The sequence below is a fragment of the Hemiscyllium ocellatum genome, chromosome 2 (genome assembly GCF_020745735.1).
Source record: "Hemiscyllium ocellatum isolate sHemOce1 chromosome 2, sHemOce1.pat.X.cur, whole genome shotgun sequence".
NCBI classification, from domain to species: domain Eukaryota; kingdom Metazoa; phylum Chordata; class Chondrichthyes; order Orectolobiformes; family Hemiscylliidae; genus Hemiscyllium; species Hemiscyllium ocellatum.
The window spans coordinates 120,602,450-120,614,539 of NC_083402.1; the positions used below are offsets into that span (position 1 = coordinate 120,602,450).

The 12,090-nt window shown below is 42.9% G+C and overlaps 1 protein-coding gene across 3 annotated transcripts in view; it reads left to right on the forward strand.

Annotated features, from left to right (window-relative positions):
• Window positions 1-12,090, forward strand: part of tbc1d2 (TBC1 domain family, member 2) — a 79,133-nt gene that overhangs the window by 44,721 nt on the left and 22,322 nt on the right. For all 3 annotated transcript variants that reach the window (XM_060839517.1, XM_060839526.1, XM_060839507.1), the window contains 5 exons: window positions 751-938; window positions 4,412-4,795; window positions 6,076-6,186; window positions 8,757-8,938; window positions 11,226-11,729. In XM_060839517.1, the coding sequence (XP_060695500.1) occupies window positions 751-938; window positions 4,412-4,795; window positions 6,076-6,186; window positions 8,757-8,938; window positions 11,226-11,729 (1,369 nt within the window). The remainder of the gene's footprint in view (window positions 1-750; window positions 939-4,411; window positions 4,796-6,075; window positions 6,187-8,756; window positions 8,939-11,225; window positions 11,730-12,090) is intronic.

Here is a 12,090-nt window from a genome sequence, read left to right on the forward strand (position 1 = left end):
TACACAGGCAAGCTCCCACAGGCAGCTGAGTTATAAATTTGTCACAATATTTGTTGAGTATTGGCTTAAATATCTGTTCTTTCTTTGAATAATGCTGCAGAGTCTTTTATGATTGTCTGTCTAAGAGGGCAGGCAGGCACTTAAAATCTCTCCCGAAATGCAGTGCCTCCAACCTTGCAGCGCACCCTCAATACAGTCAGACAGAGGTCTATCAATCTTCTGACCCAGAGGGCAGAATCTTGCTCCTTTGGCCTGGGATGGGCCGATCTAAAGGACTATAGACCCTTGGCTTGACAGTGTAGCCATAGATGCAATGAGGAGAGTTAATACACCTAGAATGAGCTGCCTAAAAGAAGATAGAAGTAGGTTTAAAAGTTTTTGACAGGGAATTGGATGGATATATGAAATGGAATAGTTTCCAGGCATAGGAGCTCTTTCAAAGAGCCAGCATAACGACTGAGGGCTGAATCGCCTTCCTCTGTGCTGTTTGATCCCATAAATACAGAGATACTTGATAAAATATATGGAAAAATTCCTGATTTTCTTTAAATGAAGGTCAATCCACTGATGGTGGTTTTAAATTTAGTCACCACTGAGGATGAAGGTTACAATTCCCCAATTACATGAAACAGACGTTGGAACTGTGCTCTCACGGACTTATCCCACAGATGTGGGTCCAAATGATTTTAATAAAAGGCTATTGCTGTGTGTATAGTAGGGTGTAATTGGCCCGTGTTTGTCTCTTTTTAGTTAAGGATTCGCAGGAGGAAGAGCAGAAAACTCCATTTCGGAAGAGTCCTAGGAGCAGTGTGAAATTGCTGACCAATCGAATCAACAATACAACGTTGCCTTCACAGCAGGATGGGAATAACCCAGACAAAACCATGAGCTTAGACAATGACATCTTGAAACTCACTAACGAGCTTAATGCACAGAGGGTAAGGCGATCTATTTGCATTAACTCTAGTATTGGGATCATTTTCCACAAGGTTGCTGAAAACCAGCATAAATTGTTCTCATAAATTTCTAGTAAAGTATACTAGAAAGATTGAATGGTATAACTTAGAAGGAAGCTTCTTTGAAGAGCCACCCAGTTTGTCCCACTCCCCTGTCATTTCCCCATAGCCTTGCGATATTTTTTGACCTCTTCACTTTGGATAGGTTTGGATAGTATCTTAAAGGTATTAAAATTTTAAAAAAACTTACATTTATACTTTCTTCTATACATTTTTATATATATTTCTATACATTTTCTTCATTTTTTTTAAGTGTATTTACTTTGGAATGAAGGAAATGTGGCACCAATTTGCTGTCAGCAAGTTCTACAAAATGGAATGAGTTAATGACTGTGTGCTGCTTGCATGCTGATGATTGATTATATTGATCTCAGGACACAGAGGAATAAATTAACACTTGTCCCAAAAATTGGCCCTTCAATCTTCCACATCCTCCTGAGTGTGTTGTCAGGGACTCTGTCAAATACTCTGTCTTTAGACATCAAACAATGTTCCCTCGATACAGCATTGGAAATGTCAGCTAAGCTTTGTGGTCAAGCCTCAAGAATGGGGACTTACTCCACCAACTGTCACCCACTGATATCAGCCATGTAATACAGGACTGGAATCCGTCATAGGCCAGACTGGTTAAGTGTGGTATTTTTACAACAAGCCTTAATCCATTGCTCAACAGTGATCCTTTGCTCCTCTGTTCGCTAATAAAGTCAACGTCCTCATAATTAGCTGAACAGCTCTCATGATTTTTTTTTGATGGTAACCGACTAATTGCTAAACCCATGGCAGGAGTTTTGATCATCTTACTTAAGAAATAATTTGTTTGCATTTGAAGCAGTTCAGAGAAAGTTATTTGGTTATTTGAGGTTTTATGAGGAATGATTGAGCAGGGCTCTATCATGGGAGGTGAGAAGGATGAGAAGTGACTTTACTGATACAGAAGATTCTGTGGGGACTTGACAGGGTGGGTATTGAGAGCATATTTCCCCTTGTGGGGGAGGCTACAATGAGGGGACGGTTTTAAAAATCAGATGATGCCCATTTTACATTGCGGTGAAAAGGTTTTATTTTCCTCTCCGATACGATTAGTCTGTGGAATTCTTACTCTGAGACCAGTTGAGCATGGATCATCGAACATGACCAGGCTGAGGTCGATGGTTAAGGGATTGGAGGGTAATTGAGGGCAGGGGTGTTGGAGGAGTGAAACTTTGTGGAGTATGTGGGGGTGGAGGTAAGATGGGTTGGGGAGAGTTCAGCAGAGAATGTGGAATTGAGACTACAACCAGATCAGCTTTGGTCTTATCGAATGTTAGAGCAGGCTCCAAAGACCAAATGGCCTACTCCTGCTCCTTATCCTCATGTCCTCATATGATTTCAGCTGATTCTGCTTTCTTCCCCACAATCACTGTACCCTGTCATCAGAAAGTTAGCTGCAATCAAAGGTGACGCAGATTGGGGGATCCCACTTTCCTGCCTTCTCCCCATAACCCTTGATTCCTTTACTCATTAAAAAATCTATCAGCCACATCAGAGGAGTCCTTGAACAATGGTAACTGGACTTGAAATATTAATGCTGTTTCTCTCTCCACAGATGTTGCCTGGCCTGCTGAGTTTCTGTAACAATTTCTGTTTGTGTTGGTTATTTTACTTTCCTTCCACGGGGTGTGGATAGTATTTGTTGAGTGAATTGGAGTATTAGGCCGTTTCAGAATCAACTACATTACAGTGAGTCTGGAATCATATTAGTTGAGAATAGTAGATTACCTTCCCTAATGGGTATCAGTGAACATGTTTTCAATAATAATCAATGACAGGTTCATAGCTGCCATTACTGAGACTTGCTCTTGCTCTCGATTTTTATTAATTGGGTTTAAACTCCCTTGTGGGATTTGAACCTTTGTCCTCAAACCATTAGCTTGCTCCTCTGAATTACAAATCGATGGGCACTGTCACTCCGCCACCATTTTCCATCACTCCCCCCTCACCCATCCTTGAGGGTGTAACAAACCCTTGTTCGATTGCATTGCTCAAGTGCCACTTCTTTAGGATGACCAGCTAAAGCTGATTAATTTCCTCATCCCAATAATCAAACTGTTTTTAAGAAAACATTGTTTTGTACTCATTTACAATGCACCTTGTAATACATGCCTGCATTTTTTTTTTAACCAGGATAAACCGGTTCTAGGGTGGCTGTGGGGTGATGTTAAAATCATCAACAAAGCATGGGAGGCTACTTGACCTGTCTGATCACTTTTTGGAAACTTGTTCCGTTTCGCACCTCAATCCCCTTCCTCATATAACCCTGGAAGCTAACTTTCTTCCAGTACGTGTTAAACTACCTGTCAGCAGATTATTGTGGAATTTGATTCCACCATGCTTTAGGATAGCTACAAATCTTTAAAAAGAGCAAATCTGTAAAAAAAAAACATTTTTCTCCTTTCTTCCCCCCCCCCCAATAACTTTATTTTTATCAATTATTTTAAATCGGTGACCTCTGGGTGTTGATTAACTTTTTCTTCCCTAGAGAAACGTTTTCTTCCCCATTCTATCTGGGAGTTCTGAACTCTGAGCTGTTGGCCAAGGATTAGGAGTGTACCATTTAGGGTTGAGATGATGAGAAGTTTCCTCACCCTGTGGGTGGTGAGAATTTGAAATTTTCTGCCACAGGAAGCTGTTGAGGCCAAGAAGGAGTTCAGTCTGTTTACTGAGGCTGAAGGGATCAAAGAATATGGGGAGAAAGCAGAAAAAGGGAGCTGGGTTAGATGATCAGACATGACCATATTGAATGAAGGAGCAGGCCTGAAGAGCTGAATAACTTACTCCTGCTCCTATTTTCTATCATTATTTTCAATGTCTCTGTTCTGTCTCTTTTTAACGATCATTGATCCATGGAGGACAATACCATTATCCTTTGTTTCCAATATGATCTTGGTAGACATTCCCTATGCTCTCATACAATCCCTACAGTGCAGGAAGAGGCCATTTGGGCTATCAAGTCTGCACTGGCCACCCCCCCCCCCCCCCAATCCCCTTTGAAGAACATCCCACTCAGACCCAAATCCTCACCCTATCCCTGTAACCATGCATTTACCATAGACAATCCACCTCACCTACATAATCTTAGACTCTGAGAGGAAACCAGAACAAACTCACGCAGACACTGGGTGGGAGGGATTGTACAAACTCCACACTGACTTCGGCCCTAAGGCTGGAATTGAACCCAGGTCGCTGGCTCTGGCACAGTGATTAGCATTGCTGCCTCTCATTGTGCTGCTCAGGTCAGGTCTTCTTTCATTTCAGGCCCTCTTTTTGAGGCAGGATTGAAGAATTGCCTTGCCATCTCTTCTAATGATAAAATGAACTGAGCGCTGACCTTTTTTTTGTGAATTTGCTGTCCCCAGGAATTGGTGAAGCTCTTGCACCGAGCTCTGGAGGCAGCGCAGCAGGAGAAGAGGGCCTGTAACTCCTACCTCTCGGCCGACGAGTCCACCCGACTGGAACTGGTGCGGCACAAGGTGAGGCAGGTCAGGGAGTTGGAGAGCCGGGTCAGCGCTCTGGAGAAGGAGAAGCAGGAACTGGAGCAGAGCCTGAGGCTGCAGAGGGACCTGGTGGAGGAGCTGAAGCAGCACGCTCAGCTCCTGATGGAGAAGAACAACGCGAAGCAAGAGGTCATCCTGAAACTCTCTGAGCAGATGGTCAAGGAAGACATCTCCTCATCAGAAATGTGTGGCGAAGTCACCGCTGAGACCATGAGGAAGCTAGAGGAGAGAATTGTGCATTTAATGGTAACTAGATGTGACTGATGACAACAAAAACTTACCTTTACATAGCAAAGAGAGGATGCCACTTAACTCTTTGAACCACCCCCATCCATAAGGCTGATCCACCAGCCCCATATCCCTTAACATCTTTGGTTAACTAAATCTTTCACATTATGTTGACAATAGATTTTGAGTTGTGTTTGGAAGAGACCTCCAAACATTGTCTGTCCTCTGTACATGAATTTCTTGTCTCAGCCCTTAGAAAAGTCTAGCCCTGATTTTCAGGCATTTCATGTCATTCTAAAGCCTTTTTGCAGAAGCAATTATTCCAATATTTGACGACAAGGCGCTGAAGGAGCAATTAGGGTAGGTGACCCAAAGCTTGGTCGAAGAGGTATGTTTTTGACAAGCCTCTCGAAAGAGGAGGAGATGTTTAGAGAGGGGATTCCAGAGCTTTGGACCCCAGGAGGCTGAGGCAGGGTCCGCAGTGGTGGACCAATAAGTGGATGCGTGCATAACTCAAATGTGACTTGAATTATTGGTAGAGTCCATGTTCATGTTCACTTTAGTTCTGCCCTCCAGTCCTCCAAACACTCTGTGCTGTTCCAATTCTGCACACCCCTGTGCAAGCCCAATCTCCGCAATTCTCAAGCCCGTCTGTGACCTGGCCCTTCCCTCTACCCCTACCTAATGAGGTTGGTTGGAGCAAATTAATTTTAGTTGAAAGGTTGTCAGTTTGAGCAGGAATTCATGAAAATGAAGCCAGGCCAAGGTCAAAGTGTCTGTTTCAATGCTTGGTCTGATGGCTTTAAGTCCATTTTGTGTTTTTCTAAAAAAATAAATTTTACAGTTCAACTTTGCAGCTATAATTCTTCAACTTCACTTTAAAATGAATCAAATGTGAATGGTTGTTAATTCTAGAAGTGTTTTGTTTCCAATATGAATAGGAGTGGCATGGTGGCTCAGTGGTTAGCACTGCTGCCTCACAGTACCAGGGACCCAGGTTTGATTCCCACCTTGGGCAACTGTCTGTGTGGAGTTTGCACATTCTCCCTGTGTCTGCATGGATTTCCTTCGGGTGCTCCGGTTTCCCCCCACCATCCAAAGATGTGCAGGCTAGGTGAATTGGTCATGCTAAATTGCCCGTAGTGAAAGGTGCATTTAGTCAGGGGTAAATGTAGGCTGGGAGAGTGGGTCTGGGTGGGTTGCTCTTCAGAGGGTCGGTGTGGACTTGTTGGGCCAAAAGAGCCTGTTTCCATACTGTAGGGAATCTAATCATGATGCGGTTTTTCCTTTTTTGACAGGATGATCAAGAAGCTTACAAAACACAAAACAAGTTCTTAAACTCCGAGATCTACCAGGTCACCAAACTTTGGCAGGCCACAGCAGATCGGGAGATTGCTCTGGCAATGAAGGTAAGTAACCCAGCTCATGGAACACACACTGTGCTTCGAACTCTTCCACTTTGGGACCCTCCCTCCAACCACACGGCGTCAACGTCGACTTCACTAATTTCCTTATCTCCCCTCACCTGTGTATCGTCCTTCCCACCTATCCGCTCCACCCTCCCCTCCAACCCATCACCATCACCCCCTCACCCCCCCCACCCACTGACAACCTCCTACTGATGATTCTTCTAAACTCTAATAAGCTTAGATGCAGCCTGCTTTACCTGATAAGACAACACCTTTATCTATAAGAACTAGTAAACAGTCTCTGAAATGCTTACAGTGTAAGTGCATCCCTCCTTAAGTAAGAAGACCAAAACGGTACACAGTAACACTGGGTGCAATCTCACCAAGTTCAGTACAGTTATAGCAAGACTTCCCTGCCATTATGCTCATTTTCCCAGCAATAAAAGCCAACATTCCATTTGCCTTCTTAGTTAATTCCTGTATCTGCACACTATGTTTGTGATTTATTTATAATGATACATTGATCCTCCTGTACTGCAACAGGTTGCAGTCTCCCTCCATTTAAATAATCTTCTACTTTTCAATTCTTCCTGCCAAAGTGCACAACTTCCGTTTCCCACATTGTACTCCATCTGCCAAATTTTTGTCCAGTTGACTTATGTCAGTTTACAGACTCTTCTATCCTCACAACTTGCTTTTCTATCTAACTATATATCATCAGAAAATTTGGGTACAGTCCTATTGGTCCCTTCATCCAAGTCATGGATATCAGTTGAAAATAGTTAAAACCCCAGCACTGATCTCTGTGACACTTCATTAGTTACGGTTCATCGAGGTGAAAATGACCCATTTATTCTGACTCTCTGTTTTCTGTTAGTTAGCCAACCCTTTGTCCATGCTAATATATCACCCCAACACTGAACTCTTATCGAGTGTCAAGTGTCTTTTGGAAATCCAAATATGCTGCATCTAAAGTTTTACTGTTACTCACCCTGCTTTCAATCCTCAAGAGCTCTAATAAATATGTCAAAGACTGTTTCTCTTTCACATGTTGGCTCTGTCCAACTGAATTTCTCAAAGTCCTGTGACCACCTCGTGTATAACTGAGTCTAACATTTTCCTGATGGCACATTGAGTGATCGATAGTTTGTCTCTCTCTGTTCTTGAACATTTTTTCACATTTTTCCCACCTATTTCCTCCCACCCTTCCTTCATCTGAGTCCTTCTTCTACTTATGCCTTCCTCATTTTATCCAGTTTCCCCTCAAATGCACCTGCACTACTCACCTCAACCACTTCTTGTGGTAGTGAGTTCCACATTCTCAGCACTCTGTGGGTAAAGAAATTTTCCCTGAGCTTCCAAGTGGATTTGTTAATAATGGTCTTATTTTAATAACCTCTAGACTTCTCACATGGAGAGAGAGGTATTAAGTGAGGTTTTCTTATCTTTGATCTAAATCCTACATTTCGAAGCATTGACACTAAATCTGACAGGGGCAATTGACTGGAAGTTGTGTGACAGGTAAGGGAGATGGGAATGTGTAGGTTCAATTAAAAGAAAATTACAGAGAAAACTGGCTGAGTTTTTCTTTTGGAGAAGAGTTATTGAAGGTGAAATTCAGTGCAGATAAGGGGTGGCTGAGGAAATTCAGAACTATAACCTCTTTTTTTTTCTCAAGCAGTTTACAAACTGAATATAAAAACCAAAGAATTGCAGATGTTGGAAATCAAAAATGAAACCAGAAATTGCTGGAAAAACTCAGGTCTGGCAGCATCCGTGGAGAGAAAGTGGAACCAGTGTTTTGGCTGCAGTTTTTTCAAACTTATTTATGTTTTAGAAATTGATTATTTAATTTCTCTCCAGGAAATTGTGCCGCGAATTTACCAATTAAAATCTGGATCCCTTCTGATGTGATCAACCCTATGTTTTCTGCTCACAACTGGTGGCCTTTATCCTTGTACTCTGAAATGCAGAGGGTTATAATGGCAAAGTCTGGGACAGAGCTGTGTTGAAGAATTAGGCAATGTCTCCCCCTGATGGAAATTTGCAGAAATTCTCTCATGATTCCACAATCCAAAGGATATCCTCGCGTCTATTTTTTGTAAAACCATGTTTCTCTTCCATCAGCACTTGTATGCCCCATGTCCTCAATGCTATTGAAGTTAATTTGACACTCTCTTATTTTGTTAGCTCTGATTAGTCCCAAACTCCCAATACCCTGCTCTTTCTCCACAACCTTATACATTTTTCTTTTTCAAGTTACCCTTGAATCTTGCTCTGTCTCATCTTCAGGAAGCATAGTTTAAATCATCATAACTCACTGGTTAAACAGCAAAATCTCAATCTTCAATTTGTTTTGCTAATTGTCGAAAATCTCTGTCTCCTGATTACAAACCCTTCTGCCAGTGCAAACACTTTCCCTTTGCTCCCTCTATCATCCATAGAAATTTTACATGCTGTATCTCTGGAGTTAAAGTTTTATTTTACTGAAATAACTGTGTTGACGTTGAAGGCATGAACTAATTCCAACCTGTTCCAATCTTTAAAAGTTTTTTTTTTGTTTGCCCCAGTGTGCTTTTTTGAAGGCAAGTTACTGCCGGATCGAGAGCAAGTATTTGACATTACTCCATAAGCTTCAAGATGACAACAACCAAAAGGAGACAGACCAGGATATGGTCAAGCAGCTTATTGCTGACCAATCAAAACTGGAGAATAAAACTCAACCTGGCAGCAATGTTGGTGCTATCTGCAAGTGAGTAGAGAACAAGATGGTGTATCTTAACATTTAAACTCTTTCATTCTTTGTTATGAAGGTTTGAAGAACATCCATGTGTCTGTCAGGGCGACGGCACTGTTCGGTGTAAACGGTAACAGCTCAGTGTTGGTGCATGTCCCTGCTGTTTGCAGAATTGCCAGTCTCCTGCCATATCTCATGTTATCACACTTCCAAGGAACAAATCCGGAGCACGGTAGAATACACTGCACTTGCCTAAGATGAATGAAGCTCCAACAACATCTAGGAGCCTCAACACCATCCAGGGGCAAAGCAGCCTGCTTAATCAGCACCCCATTCACCACCAGTGGGTAGTGAGTAGCAGTGTGTACAATTTACAAAATCTACTGCAGCAACTCATCGAGCCTGCTTAGACAGTATCTACCAAATCTGTCTCTTCTGTTCAGTAGCTGAAAATGTGTTGCTGGAAAAGCGCAGCAGGTCAGGCAGCATCCAAGGAGCAGGAGAGGATGCTCTGATGCTGCCTGACCTGCTGCGCTTTTCCAGCAACACATTTTCAGCTTTGATCTCCAGAATCTGCAGTCCTCACTTTCTCCTTCTGTTCCGTAGGTCAAGGGTGACCAGCAGGAGGCTGGAAGAACACGGCAAGCCAGGCAATGTCAGGAAAATGGGGAAAGTTGACATTTCAGGTATAATCCTCCTTCAGATTCCTGAAGAAAGATTATATCCAAAACGTTGACTTCACCTCCTATGTTGCCTGGCTTGCTGTGTTCTTCCAGCCTCCTGCTTGTCTACTTTTTTTGTCTCTAAATGACCTTTTGTAGGTCAAGGATAGCAGATGTATTAGAACACCCCCGCACCTGCAAGTTCCCCTCCAAGTCACTCACGATCCTGACTTAAAGCTATATAGTTACAAAATGATATTGCCATTCCTTGATTGTTCCTGGTTAAAGTTCTGCAACCCTCGCCCCATTATATGGACTGCATGGTTTAAGAAGACTTTCCACCAATGCCACCTTCAGGGTGAACAGGGAAAGGCAACAAATGTTGACCAAGCCAGGGATCTTCACATCCTGGGACCAAATGAAACAGGTCATTGGGAATTGGGAATCTGCCATTTCTTCAGAATTTCCCACCTCTCTCCTGCCAAAGTCAGGATGAGAGAGCATTCACAGGGGTCAGGGGAAAGAGAAGAGATTGTGTATTTAATTCAAAACCAAGAATTAAGAACCTGAGGTGTTGAGACCAGGGTTGTTTGTTGATTTGAAAAGATTCCTCGATTCACCAGTGAACTATTTTGACAAGGGAATCGATGGTTAGGGAAGTGGAGCTGAGACCATAACCATGATATTGTTAAGTGGAGGAGCAGACTCAAAGGGTTGAATGGCCTACACTTACTCCTCTGTCCCATCTTCCGTTTCCTCCTTCACCTGAAGGCCTGTTTACAGCTTCAGGTCGACAGAATCAGCCTTGAACAATGCAAAGTTATGGGAAAATATCAGCTGGAATTTTAAAAAGATGTGCATTTCTTTGGCGTCCTTCATGTCCTCAGGATGTATCAAAGTACTTTATAGCCAATGGGGTGCTATGGAAGGTGCTGTCAAGGTGTAATGGAGGAAATGTAACTGTTCTGCACAGCAAGAGTCCACAAACCAATTGTATAGAAATGACCAGATAACCTGCTTTCCTGTAATATTGATCAGGGTCAGGGCATTGGGACGAACAATCCTTGCAGTTCTTTGAAATATTTCAATATGACTTTTTTTAAGTTGAAGAACTGCGGATGCTGTAAATCAGAAACAAAAACAGAAGTTGCTGGAAAAGCTCAGCAGGTCTGGCATCATCAGTGGAGACAAAACAGAGTTAATGTTTCGGGTCTGGTTACCCTTTCTCAGAGGTTCTGAAGAAGGGTAACCAGACTCGAAACGTTCACTCTGATTTCTCTTCACAGATGCTGCCAGGCCTCCTGAGCTTTTCCAGCAACTTCTCTTCCTTTTAAGTTTACTTGATTGGCCTTGATTTAACATGTCACCTGAGAGACGGGCTCCTCCAACAGTGTAGCACTCCCTTCAGGACTGCCATAGGAATGTTTCTCTGGAGTTTTGTGTCTGGATCTCTGCAGTGAGACCTTCAGCGAGTGCGTGGTACCAATCAGCAAGAACGTGGTACCAATTGAGGCACGACTGACTTTCAGTAGTTTGTGGTGTGACCGGAGTAACAGTTTTGCCTTTTTATTTAATCTTCTCTTAAAGAGCAGTTATATTCACCAGCAATCTCTGTGTTGTCTTTGTTCTCCCTGTGCCAGTGAGTATGATGAATATGGTTTCAAGATGGTGTCATCTCCAGTGCAGGAGAATAACCTCTTGGTCAAAATCCAGGCACTTGAACGAAAATCCATGCAACTGATGGCCACTCAGGAGAGTCAAGAGAAAACCTTCCAGATGAAATGGACAAACCACTTATCAGGCAGGTCCTTTGGTGAAATTCAGCCTTCACCAGAGTTAAAGAACATGATCCGTAATGGCGTTCCCAAGGAATATCGAAGGCATGTTTGGAAGTGGTGCACCGATCGATGGGTGCGTCGCATAAGGGAACGTTACGATGCTAAGCGTTATCAGGAGCTGCTGAAACTGTGCAAGAACAAAGACCAGGCAGCATCCAAGCAGATTGAACTGGACCTGCACCGGACTCTGACCAATAACAGGCTGTTCACCTCCCCGAACTCCAAGATGGTTCAGAAACTCCGCCGAGTATTATTGGCATACTCGTGGCAAAACCCTCATATTGGATACTGCCAGGGACTGAACAGGTATCTAGTCTTAACATTTTACAGAAACACAGACACAGACTCACATGTGCACACACACGTGGACCGCTCCACAGAGAGGGGAAAACAGTCAGATGAACACAGAGATGGACAGACAAGTGCGCGGACAGAGAAGCATGCGCGCACACAACTTGTTTTATCTTTTGCAACTTACTTTCAATAACTAACTGACTAATAATGCGAACGACTCAACTCCCCGATTGAAGTCCTCCTGTTTTGTTTCATTTGATAGTATTCTTGAAAACAACTGCCGTTTGGTACTTTCCCTCCATGTTTTCAGAGATTGCTCTATACTTCCTAAGTCTCAATATGAACTTCTGAATTCTCTTGGGTGTTTTGGTGA